Source organism: Eucalyptus grandis, chromosome 4 (genome assembly GCF_016545825.1).
Source record: "Eucalyptus grandis isolate ANBG69807.140 chromosome 4, ASM1654582v1, whole genome shotgun sequence".
Taxonomy (NCBI): domain Eukaryota; kingdom Viridiplantae; phylum Streptophyta; class Magnoliopsida; order Myrtales; family Myrtaceae; genus Eucalyptus; species Eucalyptus grandis.
The window spans coordinates 24,691,331-24,709,163 of record NC_052615.1 but is presented as its reverse complement, the minus strand read 5'-3'; the positions used below and the strand labels follow the sequence as shown (position 1 = coordinate 24,709,163).

At 40.1% G+C, this 17,833-nt stretch overlaps 1 protein-coding gene across 1 annotated transcript; it reads left to right on the top strand.

Annotated features, from left to right (window-relative positions):
- Window positions 1–9,561: 9,561 nt before the first annotated feature.
- LOC104441328 (very-long-chain aldehyde decarbonylase CER1) lies at window positions 9,562–17,290 on the top strand. Its single transcript, XM_010054444.3, has 9 exons — window positions 9,562–9,621; window positions 10,521–10,744; window positions 11,567–11,799; window positions 12,710–12,929; window positions 14,548–14,926; window positions 15,035–15,142; window positions 15,820–16,020; window positions 16,789–16,887; window positions 17,111–17,290. Exons 1-9 carry the CDS (start codon window positions 9,562–9,564, stop codon window positions 17,288–17,290), a joined length of 1,704 nt encoding a protein of 567 aa, XP_010052746.2.
- The last annotated feature ends 543 nt before the right edge of the window (window positions 17,291–17,833 follow it).

Genomic DNA, 17,833 nt, shown 5'->3' with positions numbered 1-17,833 from the left:
GAAAAATTCGAATGATCACTTTCCTTTTTCTTTTGCCACTCGCTCATTTACTCTGAATCTATGGCTATTTCTATTGTGTATTTGTGTCAACCAAGTCTAAGATTGCTCATTTGTGAACTATGATTTCTATCTATTTGCTCTCTGCCTTACAAAGTTGGTGTTCTACGATCACTCCAACGATACACATCACATCTAGTGTGTTGGCTTATACTATGCTAACAGGAAATTCCCATGGGTTTTTTGCTGCATAGCTTTCTCAAACGTTGGTCTTATGTAAATATTTTTTTTTTTTTTTTTTTTTTGGTAAAGATAAGAGATATATTGAGGAAAGGCCAAATGTACAAAAAAATCTCGTCACCAGAAACTTACACTCCAAATGTAGGAACAAAAGGAGTGGAAGGGTGACGAGATGAAAAGGCCGTAAAACGCGGCACAAACATTAAAACACCTAGCCAAAAAGAAGCACGGCATGGTCAAACGGCTACAAAAGACGCCATAGCCGAGGAAGAGGTCACCGTCAGAACGAACTACCTACAGGTCCCTGGTGAAAATAATCGGGTCTAGGCCCCAACTTCTTTGCAATCTTCTTTTTCCGAAATTATCTTCGATGTTCCTGAAGGCCAGGACCGTCAAGGGTTGGTCTCTAAAGATGATGTTATTCTTTTTTTTTTTTCCAAATGATATGACAAAGCGCGCTAAAGGAAAAACAGACAATGCACTTGTAGAAATCTTTATCCATCAAATAGGTAGTGACCCAACGGAGGTTCTCCCTCCAAGTTCTGTTACACCAAGGCAAATTGCATCTAGAAGCCCAAAAGAAAGCAATGCCAACCGTGACACAGCAATCAAAAAACAGGTGATCAACAGAGTCGGGCATACTCTTACAAAACGCACAGGCAACACTTCCAATTCTACCATAAGATAGAATGAGAGCCTAGGTTGGAAGTCTGTGCTTGACAATGAGCCAAAGATTAAGCTAATAGCGAGGTACTATGGCATTGTCCCACACGAAGGAGTGCCAATGGACCCGCGATCTCTTCTTCTTGATGGAGTTCCACACCGTTGCCACCGTGAATCGGCCCGAAGAGCTTTTTCGCTAGCAAAAATGATCCGGGTCACCCGACAGGATCGGGAGAGGATGACCCCACGATTCAAGTACCGTCCTGAGAGCTTGGCTAGCATCTAAGAAGAGGTCAACAACACAGGCCTGCCTAGAGAGCCCTAAGCTGTAGATAAGTGAATCTGAGAAGAGCAGGTTTAGAGGGCCCTAGGGTGCCAATTATCAAACCAAAAAGAGGTTGTTCGGCCATCGCCAATTTTCCAGTAGAAAGCCATACGGGAATCACTCCTCAAGTTCAACAAGCTCTTCCAGGCCTAGGAGCAACAGGTTGGCTTCCTAGCAACCAAAAAGTTTTTGTTTATTACGAAAGTGGAATGAACCCACCTACACCATAGTGCTTCCTTATCAGAGAACAAGAGCCAGATATGCTTCAGCATGGCAGCTTTATTGCAATCTCGGAGCCTCCTGATAGCTAGTCCTCCTTCAACCTTTAGAAGGCAAACTTCATCCCAAGCTACCTTAGCACCACCCCTGCCCAAATTTGAACCTTTCCACAGGAATTGTGTGACATCCCAAATTTATGATTCTGCTTTCAATTAAATGAAACAGACTTTTCATCGACGCGCTTATAATTCAATTCTCCGAGCCGATCACTCATGAGATAACTAGTCTATCAGGTGAAATCATTAAGGAAATTAAATGCAATAGACTTGAGAATCTAACCATGAATCAGTTGCTCAACCATGTTAATTTGCAAGGATCATTACGACACTATCAGAATCGAACATAGATTAATAATAGGTTGATTCGACTGAGATATGTGATTAGAGTGCGGGTGATTCCACCTAATTTCAATATTCTCGTCGACCGGCACTAAATTGATTCTTCTGTCATTTTGGGTACCTTGTGTTTGTGATTGAAACCTTGAGATTTTCACAACAATCGAGAGTCGCCAATGTGTCGAAGATTATGTCGTGGCTTGAAAATAATCAACCACGGGTCAATTGCACTGAAAATTCCTAAAAGCTACTCGGTAGATTAGGACGAGCTCGAATCGCGCCGATTGAAATTAACCGTGATTTTAAACTTGAATTCAGAAATTGAAAGTTCGGCCATGTCACAGTTCATTTTAGGAACGTCGACTCATTTTCGGAAGATTTTTCATGCAATTAGAGTTTTTCAGCAATTAAGCAAAGAATAGCTAATTTGGCTCGAGAAATTAGTAGGCCCGCTTTTGGTCATGCTTTTGAGACTTAAGTTAGTTCTATGGACAAGTGAAGATGTGAATTAAAGTGTGGTGACATTGGATTAATTTTATGGACTTCAATTTGATTCAATTGGAAGAGAATCGAGTGGAATTGAAGAACTTGTTGTACAAGATTTTATGCCCCGGCAGAAAATGAAATTGCAACCATTAGAATAAGGTTGTGGGAGATTGGAGATAGTGGATTGTGACATCATAAGTGATGTCATGGGGTGGGGCAAGAGTGGCTAGGATGGTGACACATGGAGGGTGGAGATTTAATCCCAAAAAGGTGGGATGTCACTTCCACTCCCCCCCATCTCCATCATCTTCAACCTTGAGACTTGGCTTTTGAAAGAGGAGAGAGAAGGAGGATCCGACCGGTTGAACGAGCAGCCTGACCCCCTTCGTCTGCCTCCTTTGCCCGCTTGACGTCGTCTCTTGTAGCCTTCGCTGTCGCCGGCGCTACTCGTCTGCGCGCGCACCTCGCCGGCCAACTCGCGAGCTACTCCGCCTTCGTCCCGCGTCCTCTGGCCGTCTACCTCGCCATTCGACAGCCACAGCACCGCCTGGAAGCCGCTCGAAGCTTCATCTCACCCGTCCGGCCGCTAAACCGCCGCTTTGTCCGCTGTTGCAAGCTGCTGGTCGCCACTCGTTGTCTAGCTCGCCTGCGCATTGTCTCACCCAGCTCGCGCCACCAGCTATTGTCCCGAGGGTCCCTGGATGTCGGTCAGCCACCGTCAAGCCGCAGGAGCCGCCGCCTGCACCCGCCTGACCTCCGCCTGCTCAATGCTGCTCGTCCTCCGCCATTTCCAGCAAACTGAGCAGCTCTTCTCCAGCAAGATCAATAGCCAAAGACAGCAAAGCCTTGGAAGCTTCGAGGCCCATTTTTGGTGTCTTCCCAGCCTCCGTTGGTGTCGCCGCTTTGAGGATTGTCGATCGCCTTGGTGTCGTGGTCGCCGTGAACTCACAGGAGCGTAAAACCAGTGAATTTATCCTCTAATCCTTGCTTAGCAAGTTAATTATGCCTAATGAGTGTATAGGTTAGTCTAAGTAGATTTACGTGGTTAGATTAGATTATTTAAATGTTAATTAGATTAGTTGTATGATTAGTTTAGTGGATGTGTAATTAGGGCTAATTGTATGTTTAAATTAGTGTAATCTAGTTTAAAACCCTAGTTAATTATTTTAATTAATTAATTATTTCGAATTTTATAAATATTATTTTATTAAATTATATTATTATAATATAATATTTAATTATTTAATTTTCGGAATTAAATTTAATTATTTAATAATTTCGAAAATTTTGCTTAGGGATGGCCTAGGTTGTTAGAATTCCGCGCCGATCGCAAAAGAAGGTGCGATCGGTTTATGCCAATTGTATGTTTAATTGGGAAATTGTGTAATTTGATGATTATGATTGGTTATTCCAAAAGTGTGGAATTGTGTGAAAATGGAGAAGTTTTGGTATTTAACTTGAAATACCTGGTGTCGGCTTTTGGCACCGTAATTGGTTGGTAGGTCCAGTTTGTATCGATAAATTGAATGGATGTTTATGTGGGGATTTATCCCAATGATGTTTAATGTCGTTATTCGATTGGAATTTGGTTGTGAAAGGTTGTAAATAGATCTAGAAAATTGTTGAAGTTCGACTGGGCCCTGTTAGACCGTGATTTGCCACCTGACAAAGGTCGCGCTTGATAAGGCCGTAATCCACCATTATTAAAGGTCGCGCTCGTTGGGCTGTAAATTGCCACCCGATAAGGGTCACGCCTGATAAGGCCGTAATCCGCCACTTATTAAAGGCCGCGCCCACTGGGTCGTAAATTGCCACCTAAAGATAGGTTGTGTCCTTTCGACCATGGGTTTTAGTGAATGATTTGATTGATTATTGAAATGTTCTAATGTGCAGGAATGGACTGAGGTGAGGTAAGTCCTTTGTTTATTTTGTGTGGCTAGAGTGCCCTGGGGCATATTGTGTGGCACCCCTCGATGGCCCCCGATCCGTTAGAGTCACCACAGTTCGCTTACCTTTCACTTTCCCTTTTAACATGTCACTCTGATACCATTTCAATTGCAGCGGGTCCGTACAACCTGGGGATTTACATTTTTTTTTTCTATTTCATTGGTCCCTTACGCAATTCATATAACAGAAACATATCCAACAACTCCATTCCCTATATTCAGAAAATGATGCACACCTACTAAACATTTATAGGTAAAAGCCAAACACTTTTATTTACTTAAACCTGATGGACATCATTCATCGGTACATCAAAATGCCATAGTTTTCTATACTTGACTATACTTCAAACGATGATCGACATCTCCTCCAACAGTCGTATACTTAAAGACCATCGATCAGTGTCGGCGTCCAAAAGTTCCTTCCTTTGCTATCCTCCTCCTCACGGTCATATCCAAACAGATCCATCTACTGGTAGTAGTGGCAGCAGAGGTATCTTATCTAGTCTGAAATGTTATTCCCCAAAAGGGGTGAGTACAGCCACTCAGCAGGTAAAGATCCACCAAACTACTCAATGCATCAAACAGAACAATCAAGGCATCATACAAAGCACATATCATCCATGCATTCAAACATAACTTACCTTGCAACCATGCATATGTTATCATACCATATGTACATACATCCTCTTGTACTCATCACCATCATGTCATACATATACCATGCCATAGGTGCACATACAACCATGCACTCATCGTCATCATGTCATACATATCCATGCCATAGGTGCACATACTACCATGATTCATATCATCCATGCTATCAAGTATACATCACCATGAGATCCATTCATGCCTTCATGATCGCATTTTCAATATCAAATAGCATCAATTTATTTTCATAAGCCGATCATGCATCATGCCATATGCATACACCCATGCACATGATTCATTTTCAATTCTTATCTTTCACAAGGATCTCATCAGTTTTTCTTTCCAGGGACCAATGTTTGCATCTCACAATTCATCGCTCGCACCCAACCTAGCATCGCGAGGAACCTCCGAGCATGTATTCAAAATACAACCGGGCATCCAGCCCCCCACATTCCGGGCATCTCGCATCCCAACTAGCATCACGAGGCATCCCCCTGAGCACAAACCTCTGGGGCTTCCGGAATTACGTATCGAAATATCACCAGGATCCCCCCCTCCTCTGGAATTATGTACCGTATACCACCGGTCATCTCGAAACTCCCTAGGACCCTCCAGAATTACGCCACTAGGCCACCGGGCATCTAGCACCTCCACATTCCGGGCATCCCGACACTCCCGGAGCATCGTCAGCTCACACCTCCGACGGCCTTCTCACTTATCATAGTTCACATTCACAATTATGGCTCAATTTCAACATGGCATATGATATGATGGCAAACAAGATCATTTTCAGCATTTGATTCTTATATGTAGTTCCAATCATCATCATATATGCAGCAAGATCCAATCACTTATGACAATACAATCCATGGGGTCCATACAACTTAGAATAATCCATACATCATGACTTTTTGAAATTTACCAAATTCCAGCTTGCACAATTTCGGAAAACATGTAAATTAAATATCCATATGATCTTCAAAAATCATACAATCAGAGCATGTAATAGACAAGACATAAAGGTAGCAATTTCATGAAGAACACATGCCCAAAAGAACTTCACACAAAAAGATATAGCTCACACAATACAGCTTGCAAAATTCGGATAAAATCAGATTGCGCGGTTCTTGAAATATTCCAATTTAAATACCCGAATGGCCTCCAAAAACTATGAAATTTTATCAGGTGATATTTAAGACCCTAAGGTAGATTTTTCATGCAGACATCTAGGACAGATTCGCTCTAGATAATTTACTATAGACGGTTGAAGCTCCTGTTCCTAGTACCGAACAGTGCAGTTTAGCTGTCTCCGAAAAATCAAGGTTTCACCTACTTATCTTCCATGATTTCTTCTGAAATTTTGATATGTTTTGCCTCAAGAGGTCCCCTACAACTTTCATTAAGGGATCTAGGTGAGATTCTCAAATAATAGTCACCATATATTCTACGAAGTCTCGGGAGTCCAGTACCATACTTCCAGATCTGCTGTCTTCAAAAGAAAATCGTTTCACTAGGCTACACTTGCTAGTTTTACCTCAAATTTTAGTATGTTAATATTCAGGATGTTCTCTACAACTTTAGTGAAGAAGTCGAAGTGAGATTCTCGGTAAAAAGTGACATGCACCCCACAAAACCACCAAGAGGTCAACAAAACAGTTTCAGATCTGGCGTTTTCCTAGAGGAAGGGTTTCACCCCCTTAAAACTCAGCCATTTTGTCTCAAATTTTAGTATGTTATACTTTGAGATGTTGTCTACAACTTTTGTGAAGAAGTCGAGGCCAAAATCCGACTCGAAACCCACATGCAAGCCTCTACAAAATTCTGGGTCAAGCGGCACACTCAAAAACAGAACACATTTTCAAGAACAACACACTCAAGCTTCGGTTTCTCACACCCTAAACATCCGAGATTCACCACCATTCAAACACACAAGCAAGACACAACATGCAAGAGCAGAATATAGATCCCAACATGCCTTTGTACCGAGCTACAACGAGCACGACGTTGGACGACGGACGCACGGTGACAAGTGACGGACGAGCGGACAGACGGACACACGGCTTCTTCCTCCTCTCTCTCTCGGTTCCTCACTCTCTCGGCAACTCCCTCTCTCTCTCTCTCTCTCTCTCTCTCTCTCTCTCTCTCTCTCTCTCTCTCTCTCAAAACCAGCCACTCCCTCTCTCTCTTTCTTTTTGGTTGTTTATATACTTGCATGCATCCTCATCTTGCATGGGGGACACTTGTCCCCAAGAAGGAGACAAGTGTCTCCCTTGTTGAAGACACTTGGAGAAGGCCATGCAGCTCCTCCTTCCCCCACCATGTGTCAACAGCCCAATGGGCTTCATGGGCCAGCCTTTTGGCCCACTTTAGGCTCAACATTCTTGGGCCCAAAGTACAAACTTAAATGGCCCAAGTTTATTTTTAATAATACATCTTAATCCTCATTTAAATAAATACCTAATTGCATAATAAAATGGCCAAAAGACTTTGTGACATTAATCCATAAAATCAAATCTATAAAGTGCATAGTCAAGAACAAAATCTTCTTTATCAAATTGTCCTATAGCACCAACCTTGATCATCCATTAACATTTTCCACTTAAATAAATACCTAACTTGCAAAATTAATGAGGCCACAAAACTTGTAGTCACAAATTCATAAATTCCAATTTATAATACACATGGCCAATGATAGAATTTTCTTTCCTATCACATAATTATCCATTAAAAGCTTGGCCATAAATCTTACTGCAAATTATGGATTAAATGGCTATAAAATAACTTAATGGTACTTCCATCACCTATTCATAGATTTTAATGTAACTAGAGGTCGTCATGAATTTTGGGATGCCACATATTGTCTTTCTAATTGAGTCTTAGAGGGTAGGACTCGCTGAGACATTGTCTCACCCCGTTGTGGGCTTAACATTTTCATATCTTTAGATGGCGATCGTGGAGGACTCGAAGCCATGGACATTTGTGGAGGTGGAGACTGATGAATTGGTGATCGTGTCTGACTAGCTGGTCTTAGGACAACCTAGTTTTTAAGGACCGATCTTCTATAGATCTTTTGTAAACAGCCTAGTCCTGTAATCGAACTTGTTTGACGTGTATGAAGTGTGTGGTTTGGTTTTGAAAATGTGATCCTGCTTTTCTATCCCAATTGAGTTTTGTCTGGAGATTATTTATCTGCTTCCGCATGTGAAATTAACAGAGTGGGTCGGCAACGTGTCCTGAGAAGTCGCATTTCTATCGACCCTAGTGGGATGTGCATGTGCTCGCGGTTCGGGGCGTGACAAATTGTCTGAGGATTTTCTCTATCTGGTCCACCACAGCTATAGGTAAAACAAATACACTAGCCCAGTAGGCTTGTATAGCATGAAGAACTGACCTAACAAGCTAAAGCTGTCCAGCAAGAGAGAGGAAACGATGAGTTCAAGACTGAACCCTTGCAGTGATACGGTTGACAAGGGCATAACAATCTGCTTTGCTGATCCTCGAAGTGATTATAGGAATGCCCAGGTACCGAACCGGCAAGTTTCCTTCTTGAAAACCCAACTCCAAAAGAATACCATTCCTTAAGGAGGGTGCGCCACCCGCCAAAAAAATTTCACTCTTGCACGGGTTAGGACAAAGGCCACTCCAAGAGGAAAATATATGAAGACCTTCCTTGAGGAGAGCCACCGTAGGAAGGTGAGCTTCACAAAAAAGGAAGACATCATCTGCAAAAAGAGATGTGAAAGACCCGTTGCCTTACACCTCCAAAAGAACTTGAAATCAGGCCTCAAAGAGTACTTAAGAATGATCCTTGAAAGCATCTCCATAAGCATAGTGAAAAGGTAAGGAGTTATGTAAATGTTGACAGCGCATCTATTGGCTTTTTTTCTTCTCTGTTATTGAGTTTGTACCACTCTTTATAATTTTGGGGTACTCAACTGATAAAGGAAGGGAGGAAGAAATCAAAAACAAAGAAAAAAAAAACCTGTTGGAATCTAAAATCGGCCCCGGAACCTGTGACAAGGTAAGTTCCAGGTTCTTGATTCTGATGGGTAGGTTTCAGGTTCCAAAAAATGAGGAACTTGTACTCAATGGTAAGTTCTAGGTTCCAAGCGGAATCTGTAAGGAACCGGAAATCGCTCACCCCTAACACATACTTCTATTCGAGTATTACTTTTGTTATAGTTGCCGCACAAGATCTTGAACTAAATCAAATGAACTTAAAGATGATGTTTCATCACTGTGAATTAGAGAAGAGAATTTTCATGAGGTAGGTAAAGGAATTTGTTATTTCAGGTGAGGAAAAACTCGTTTGCTTGTTAAAGAAATCTTAACAAGTTTTCAAATCGTCTCCTAGCCAATAGTACTAGCCTTTTAACTCTTTCGTGTCTAGTCTTGGCTACTTGAAGAGTTAGTAGGATACTTGTGTTTACTTTAGGAGTCGGAGGATGGGTCCTTGATTTATTGGTCTTGTGATTGATGTCATGACCCTACCTAATCCCACAGCGAATAGCAGAAGCATTATATAGGGTCCAACGACTAAGAGAGCAATGCCTGTGCTGAAACTCAGAGAGAGAGAGAGAGACAGAGAGAGACAGAGAGACAGAGAGACAGAGAGAGCAGTGGTGGTGTCGAAGTGAACATGGCTTCCAAACCAGGACTACTCACTGATTGGCCATGGAAACCTCTTGGAATCTTCAAGGTGTCAACTCTCTCTCTCTCTCTCTCTCTCTCTCTCTCTCTCTCTCTCTCTCTCTCTCTCTCTCTCTCTCTCTCTCGTACATGCACCCAGAAGAAAAACATGCACACTTTGGCAACCCTTTGCATAGTTATATGCGCTTATTGTCAAGGTTTATGCAAACAAAATGCATCAATAGAGATCCGATAATGCATGATCTGATGCTTCGCTGGCTCCTCGTTATCAAGAGGCTAAGGTTCATTATCATAGTATTGATATCATTTTTCTCCAAAATGTTTACTTTTCTTCACTGGCCAATGCCTAGAAATATGTGTTCACGCTTGTGTCACCTGGAATACTTTGACCTAAACCCAAGTTGATAAGAATCGAGTCAATTACAATCATCAATCATGTAAATCCAAGTGAACCATACATAGCTCAATCTCACATATGTCGATGGCTGTGATTGTATCTGGTTCATAGATCCCAACCGTGACAACAATTTTTCCTCCCCTCATGGCCGAACATAGTGCGGTGGCTACCAAAAATCATGTACTCAAATCTAATCTTGTCCACGTTCATCCGATGGTTGAGCAGAAAGGCGACGTAGCACACATCTCCAAAATATGCTAGAACGGATAAGCAATGAGCAGTGGGTCGATATTGCAAGCTATGTGCGAGGCACATACTAAAAAGACGGGAGAACAGAATCTTCTTATAAGGCAACTTTCTTGAAAACATCAAGGCAACTTCCTAGGATCAACCTTTTATATTTTTTGTGTTGCTAAAATCCTAGGATCATTCGTTATTATCCCTTCATTAAACACAAAAGCAGTTGTGTCTCGCATCTAATTTTTTCTAACGAGGCTTAGCAACTGTCGTCTGTCCTAAAGACAGCTCTTCCATCATTTATCTGCGTGCAGTACATGGTATTGGCTCCTTGGGTGATCCACAGCACTTACGTCTTTGTCAACAGCGAGAGGAGAGAGAGGGACTTGTTCACGTTCCTGATATTTCCATTTTTGTTATGGAGGATGGTCCACAACCAAATTTGGATGACTCTGTCTCGGTACCGCAACGCCAGAGGGAATGGCAGGATCATTGACAAGGGCATTGAATTTGAGCAGGTCGACCGAGAAAGAAACTGGTCAGTCTCTTCATCCCTCACTACCTTCTTCTTTTTCATCCCCAACATCTTTTCATTTTTCCCTTAGCCGGGATAGAAAGATCATCAAAGATCATTTTTCCTTTTTTGAAGTTTCTTCAATCATAACAAAAGGAACCATGATAAGAGTTTATCAAGTTGATAATATCAACAAAAAGAGAAAAACGAAAAGGGTCCTGACTATAATACAATACATGGATAGAAAACTTTTTGTGTTTCGCATGTCTCATCGCAAATAAGTTGCTGAAATTTTTACAGTAAGAGCTTCTGTCTTTTATTTTTGACCTTATATATTTTTCCATTTCTGGCGGCGTGCCCAAACATTTAGTTTTTATTTATTTTTTAGCACCTAAAACATTCAAGATTTTTAGATATCAACTCATGGATTCACATAGAGTATTTACTTGACCTTTTCTAGATTTAAACAATACTGTAAATTTTGGCGGGACAGTAAAATAACTGATATATTTTACTTTCCATAAACTAATAAATTAAGGGTTGTGGTGGATGTTGAATATAATTAACCACGCGTCTATAGGATAAACTACAATTTTCTCCCGTCATTTGACATATATATTTAGCAAATCAGCCGTAATATAAGGAGCATTAATATCTTGTGATCATATCATCAAATAGCTAGCATGATATTATAATTAAGGAACGGAGTCGACCAAACACATAAAAAATGTTATAGCCTATTCGTGTGTTTTTCTTAAATAAGCCTTTTTATTTTATGGAATTAACTAATAAAGGAACTGTTAAACATTTCATTTTTTTCGTTTACTTTGTTAAATCATTGTCCAGGGATGACCAAATACTGCTCAATGGATTGATCTTCTACATCGGAGCGATGACACTCCCCGGAGCTTCTCGCTTGCCGATGTGGAGATTCGATGGTGTAATAACCACAGCTTTGCTTCATATGGGGCCGGTGGAGTTCCTCTACTATTGGCTTCACAGGGCCCTTCACCATCACTATCTCTACTCCCGCTATCATTCTCACCATCACGCCTCCATTGTCACTGAGCCTATTACCTGTAAGTACTCATCACCTGTATTTGGCTCCTCTCTCTCTCTCTCTCTCTCTCTCTCTCTCTCTCTCTCTCTCTCTCTCTCTCTTAACCCCTTCCTTTTTAGTTCAATATGAGCATCTTAATCTCAAAATGCATAAAAGTTACAATATAAAGTAGGAAATGTCCATGTCATACACGTATTTTGGTGCCGGTTTGACTTTTCAGGTGTCTGATGCTTACATGATGTGTGTGTGTGTGTGTGTGTGTGTGTGTGTGTGTGTGTGTGTGTGTGTGTGTGTGTGTGTGTGTGTGCAGGTGGTTCTTTTCTTGTGAGTATCATGAGCCATGTGGTCAAGCAGTTTACCTAGCTTTATCTTATCACACCTAATTCTACATGCACGAAGATATCAAATTACAAAGAACTCATTCCTTAAGTGAGATTGTCATACTTTAATTGGTTAAATATAGAGATTAATCTTTGCTTTTATTCTTATGTTTAGGAAACTCATGACACCCAATCTTTTGTACACCAATCATAAAAGGAAATATCATCCCTATAGTACTCTTTGTTCTTGTCCAAGTGGTATGAGGATCTTTGTCAGGAGAGAAAAGTACTAAAAAAATCCTGAACTTATTGTATTTGTACCAATTTAGTCTATCCAACCATTTTAGTCATAAGCCTTTTACTAAAATGTGTTCGTTAGATGATGTGTCAAATTTTGATTGGTAATGTAAATAATGGCAATCCATTCACTTAATGATCGACTTGTTCAAACAACCAAAACAAATAACTTCGACACACCCTTTGCTTAACATGGCTTGGGTAAAAGTCGTACTATCTCTTGCATCATAATCAAACAGAATGTGCATCATCTTCTTCAAGTTCAATTGCTCAGACCAATTAGTCGCTGAATGAAATTTGGGTTGGTTGCAGCTGTAATTCATCCATTTGCAGAGCACTTGGCGTACTTCACACTGTTCGCAATCCCTCTGTACACAACGGTGTGGATAGGGACGGCATCAATTGTGTCATTTTACGGCTATGTGACATACATCGACCTGATGAACAATATGGGGCACTGCAATTTTGAGCTCATTCCTAAGTGGATCTTCTCATACTTCCCCCCTCTCAAGTATCTCATGTACACCCCCTCGTAAGTCTCTCCCTCTCTGAACCATGGTAATCGATTATTGATGAGTATATTAAGATTGGTTTACAAACTTAGCATACAAACTTATGTGACAAAAACCATTATTGAATGTCGAATATAACCTCATCAACAGTCGACCACATTATTTAATATATTAATTTTGTATATTAGTCTTAACCTAGATCGTATTGCACAATCTGATCTGGTAACTTCTTGAAAGTGAACGTGCAACTTTAATTTCCCATTTCTTAAGTGTTCGATATGTTGTCACCCCATCCTTGCAACAAGCGAGTTTCAATGGAAAATTTATCCTATCATTATTGCACGAGAAAAAAAAAATGTGAACGTGAGTGAAGTGGGTCATAATTGTTAACTAATTCAAGAAATTTCATAATTTTCAACGCAATAACTGTTGCGTGAAGTGGGTCGTTAATTGTTTGAAAATCGAAACATTCTTTGAGGAGTATGGGGAAAGGGACATGAACGTGTGTCCGAATGAATACTTGGAACAAAAGAACCTTGAAGAGGGCCTGCAACAAATTGGGTAATGGTTTTAGGACAACAGTAGTTGTCATGGTAGGTTGGTGATTTGTGTCTGGCTAGGGGGCGTCTGGCTAGGGGGAACAGAAACTCATGTTGCTTTGAAGAACGTATTGATGTTCTTGGGTTTACGCGGTACTTGGATGACTTCTTTTTTGGAGACTTGGAGGGAGATTGCAAAAAGGAAGAATATGTAGGTGAGGAATTCAATTATCTTGTTCTGGAGGGGCCCAAGAAAAGGCAGCTCCATGGAATCATTTTCTTCAACAACTCTTTTTTCACATTACATTTCTCACCTCTCAATTTTTTCCATTTAAATGTGGTGTCAATACCGATCTATATTGAACTTTTCGTATTTATTATAAGACAAACTCTTGTGTGCACGCATTTTGGCAATTTTACAATTCAAATTTCTTGGAACTTTTGTAAAATGCAAAATTTGACATGCTAATTTAAATATAGCTTTCTTAAAATTTAAATACCCTTTAAAAATTTCAGCAGGAGATAATTTTTGCTTTTACTTTTGCTGAATCTTTTTTAAGGGAGGTTAAATATAAACGCCTATTACTAATATAATACGGGTCATATTTTCTTCCATCTTAAATTGAATAAAGGCATTTAAAGTTACCATCACTTCGATCCAAATCGTATGAACTGATTGGTGAATCTGATCATGCCAAGCTTTTGACCGTCGTGTGGCTACTTGTTCGGTCCAAAATACTGGAGAACAACGTCAATCGCATGGACTGGTCCATACTTCAGCAACACTATCACTATATCTGAAGTATAGAGTCATGTGCAAGGATTGTGAGTCAATTTGTTAGTCAGGGGAATTTTGAGAATAATTAAGTTTGAAACTGGAGGACGTGTAATCTAATGGATCAATCCCATTTATTATAATCTATATATATAAACTCAAATTGGATCTTATTGAGAAATATACGGACATAAAATTTTTCACATGGCAATTAGCTCTGCTTGTACATCTAGAGAGTTCATATGATGTTCTGAAAAAGAACCATACAAATAATCTTTTGGGTTATTGAAAGTATTATTACGTCACATCATTCTAATATTGTAGGTTTCACTCGTTACATCACACACAGTTTCGGACTAACTGCTCCCTGTTCATGCCATTTTATGATTACATCTATGGAACGATGGACAAGTCCTCTGATAAACTTCATGAGACTTCGCTTGAGCGACTGGCGGAAGTGTCCGATGTTGTGCATCTAACCCATCTTCCCACTCCCGGGTCAATCTACCATTTGCGGGTAGGATTCGCCTCTCTCGCTTCTTGGCCAGACCGATCATCGAGGTGGTATCTCTGGTTGATTTGGCCTGTGACTCTATGTTCCATGATGGCTACTTGGATCTATGGGCGCACTTTTGTAGTTGAGCGGCATCGCTTCAATAAACTCAAATTACAAACTTGGGTAATTCCAAAGTATAGCATTCAAGTAAGATTTTCTTTTATTTATACGCTCAATTGTTTTTTATTTTATAATACTGAGTTTTATGTGCTCTAATTTTGGTCATTTTCTCATTTTCTTTGATCTTCTTTCTAGTACTTCATGCCATGGCAAAAGGAGTCGATCAATGGTCTGATCGAGAAAGCCATCTTGGAGGCAGAGGACAAGGGGACCAAGGTTTTGTGCTTGGGTCTCTTGAACCAGGCAAGCATCTCATGACCGTACCATTTCCCTCTCATGACATTACAATACGAATCATGATAGGTTCACGATGGACACTTTTGCAAGACAAAGAAAGTTGCTTAGGGTTCAACATATTCAATTGTTAAATGTGTCAGACTTTAATGTGAACGGAATCATTCCCTAACACTTAAAAGGGGGGTGGGGTGGAGGCATTCGGAAGCTTATACTCTGACATAATCTTAGGCAACGAGTAGTTGCAGAAGGTTGACATTATATTAACATGATGATCTCACGAATTTTTGCAAGAAGCCCAAAAAAAAAAAAGCAAAAACAAAAACAAAAACATTATTGAAAGAAGGGACAACTACAGGCAAGTCCCACAACTCATCACGGTAACACATTTAAGTACTAAAAATTTCATTTAGAGCCATCCATTTTATTCCTTTCGTTGGCTCTATTAGTTTTAGCGGCATCATTTATTAACGGCCCATATTAGACTAAAAAGATAACACAACAATCTTGCTGCATTCCCGTCCACTGAAAATTGATAGAGTTAAACGAAAGGACTCAAATGCAATGAAATTGTGACTTTTAGGATTTAAATGCGTGAAATTAAATTTTTAGGACTTCTGCTGTTATTGTCCTTTCAGATAAAGCAATATGACCATGCTTGGGTACTCAAAACTTGGTATTTGCAGGAAGAGGAGCTGAAGGGATATGGCGGGTTCCATGTGGAGAGACATCCTCAGCTCAAAGTGAGAGTCGTGGATGGGAGTGGATTGGCAGTGGCTGTGGTGGTCAATAGCATTCCCAAAGGAACTGTCCAAGTCCTCTTCAGAGGGAGGCTCACTAAGGTGGCCTATGCCATTGCTCTTGCTTTGTGCCAAAGGGGAATTCAGGTAAATAAATAAGTTGGATGGTAATTCTTATATGCAGCTTCCTAAAAAATGCTCAAAAGTAATTCTCTCATTTTTATAGCAATCGAGACTGCATTTGGTGAGAAGCATTCAAGCGAAATTAGAAAGTACGTCATACATCTTCAATTCCCATATAAAATATAAGATTTATAAAGATTTATACTCAGAACCTTTTGATAAGATAATTTATAAAATTTTGTGGATCAATGCCCATTATTCTAAAATCTTAAACTGTTAGATTATGGCATGGTTTAATAATTAAATATTTTGATATTATCTTCTTTAAAAGATCTTCCTAGAAAATAAAAAAGGGAAGATAATTCATATCCTCAACTAACTTAGAAGATGACACCAGATTCTCACAGTAGAAAAGTACATAAACTATTGTATTAGTTAAGAAAATTCTCCTTGATTCTCAGCAGCAAAGTGCTTTCTGATTGACAAAAAGTTTATGCCTTCAATGGCAAAGTAGATATAGCATGGACGAAAGCTACAACACATACGAAAGGTTCTATAAATTTTCTACCGAAACGTGTGACTTTCCATCTACATGTGAACATTGTCAATTTTCATTATAATGGAGAAAGATTGAAATTGGCCACCTTATAACGTCTTTGTTAATTCAAGTGCCATAACTAAAAAAAAAAAGGATAAGAGGGCTGTTCTTGGCATCATTTACTTATTGTCTTTCTGATTTGGCTCGCTACCTCTAACTACTCTTCTTAAATAATGATATAAAACTTATTTTAGGTGGCTATACTGCATGAACATGAGTACAAGATGCTGAAAAAATCACTCAACCACAAGTGTGACAGCAATCTGCTTCTCTCAAGTGGCCATGCTCCAAAGGTAAATGAATCATGCCCTTGTCGCAAATGACTTCACATAAATATGTGCATGGACTTTTAAGATTCAACGTGTTCATTTCTCTGTTTTATTTGGATTCTTAGAAAGAATTGGAAACCCTAATCGCTATTACATCTGTCAGCATAATGCCATAAGAACTTATTATCACTTGTTGATGATGACAGTAATATAAGTGAATGACTACCAATGATCGGTAAATTTTTAGGTATGGATAGTAGGAGCTGACATAACGGAAGAAGATCAGTTGAAAGCACCAAAAGGGACATTATTCATACCATTCTCACAATTCCCCCCAGAAAAGTTTCGAGGCGACTGCTTCTACCACCACACACCTGCCTTGGTCGCTCCCGCATCGCTTGAGAATGTGCATTCTTGTGAGGTATGATATGAAGTATAATTCCCATTTTGAGCTGGTCTCTTTCTGTTGAAGGGAGTGTGCTTTTATATTGCAGGGACGAAAACATATACTTTTATTACAAATACAAAACTACCTTACTAGTATTCATAGTAAACCCACAATGTAAAATGGTTGACTCATACTTTGACCGGACCACAATCCTTACATCACCATATAGCCATTTCGATCCGCAGATTCCTGTGCGGATAAATCTGCATCCACGCGGCAACCTTAGTATAAATCTCCTTCTTACTGTCGTGATACTGCAGAACTGGTTGCCACGAAGAGTGATGAGCACATGGCGCGTCGCGGGGATACTCCACGCAGCAGAAGGGTGGGAGGAGCACGAGTGTGGCTACTCCATCACCGACATCGACAAAGCATGGCAAGCTAGTCTAAAGCATGGCTTTCAACCTCTTGGCCTCCCTGCTCATGTTTCACAGAAACTGAGTTAGATTTATCTCGATTTACATAAGCATAAAAATATCTGTGATACCATGCAACGCACTAGACATATCCTCTGGGATAATT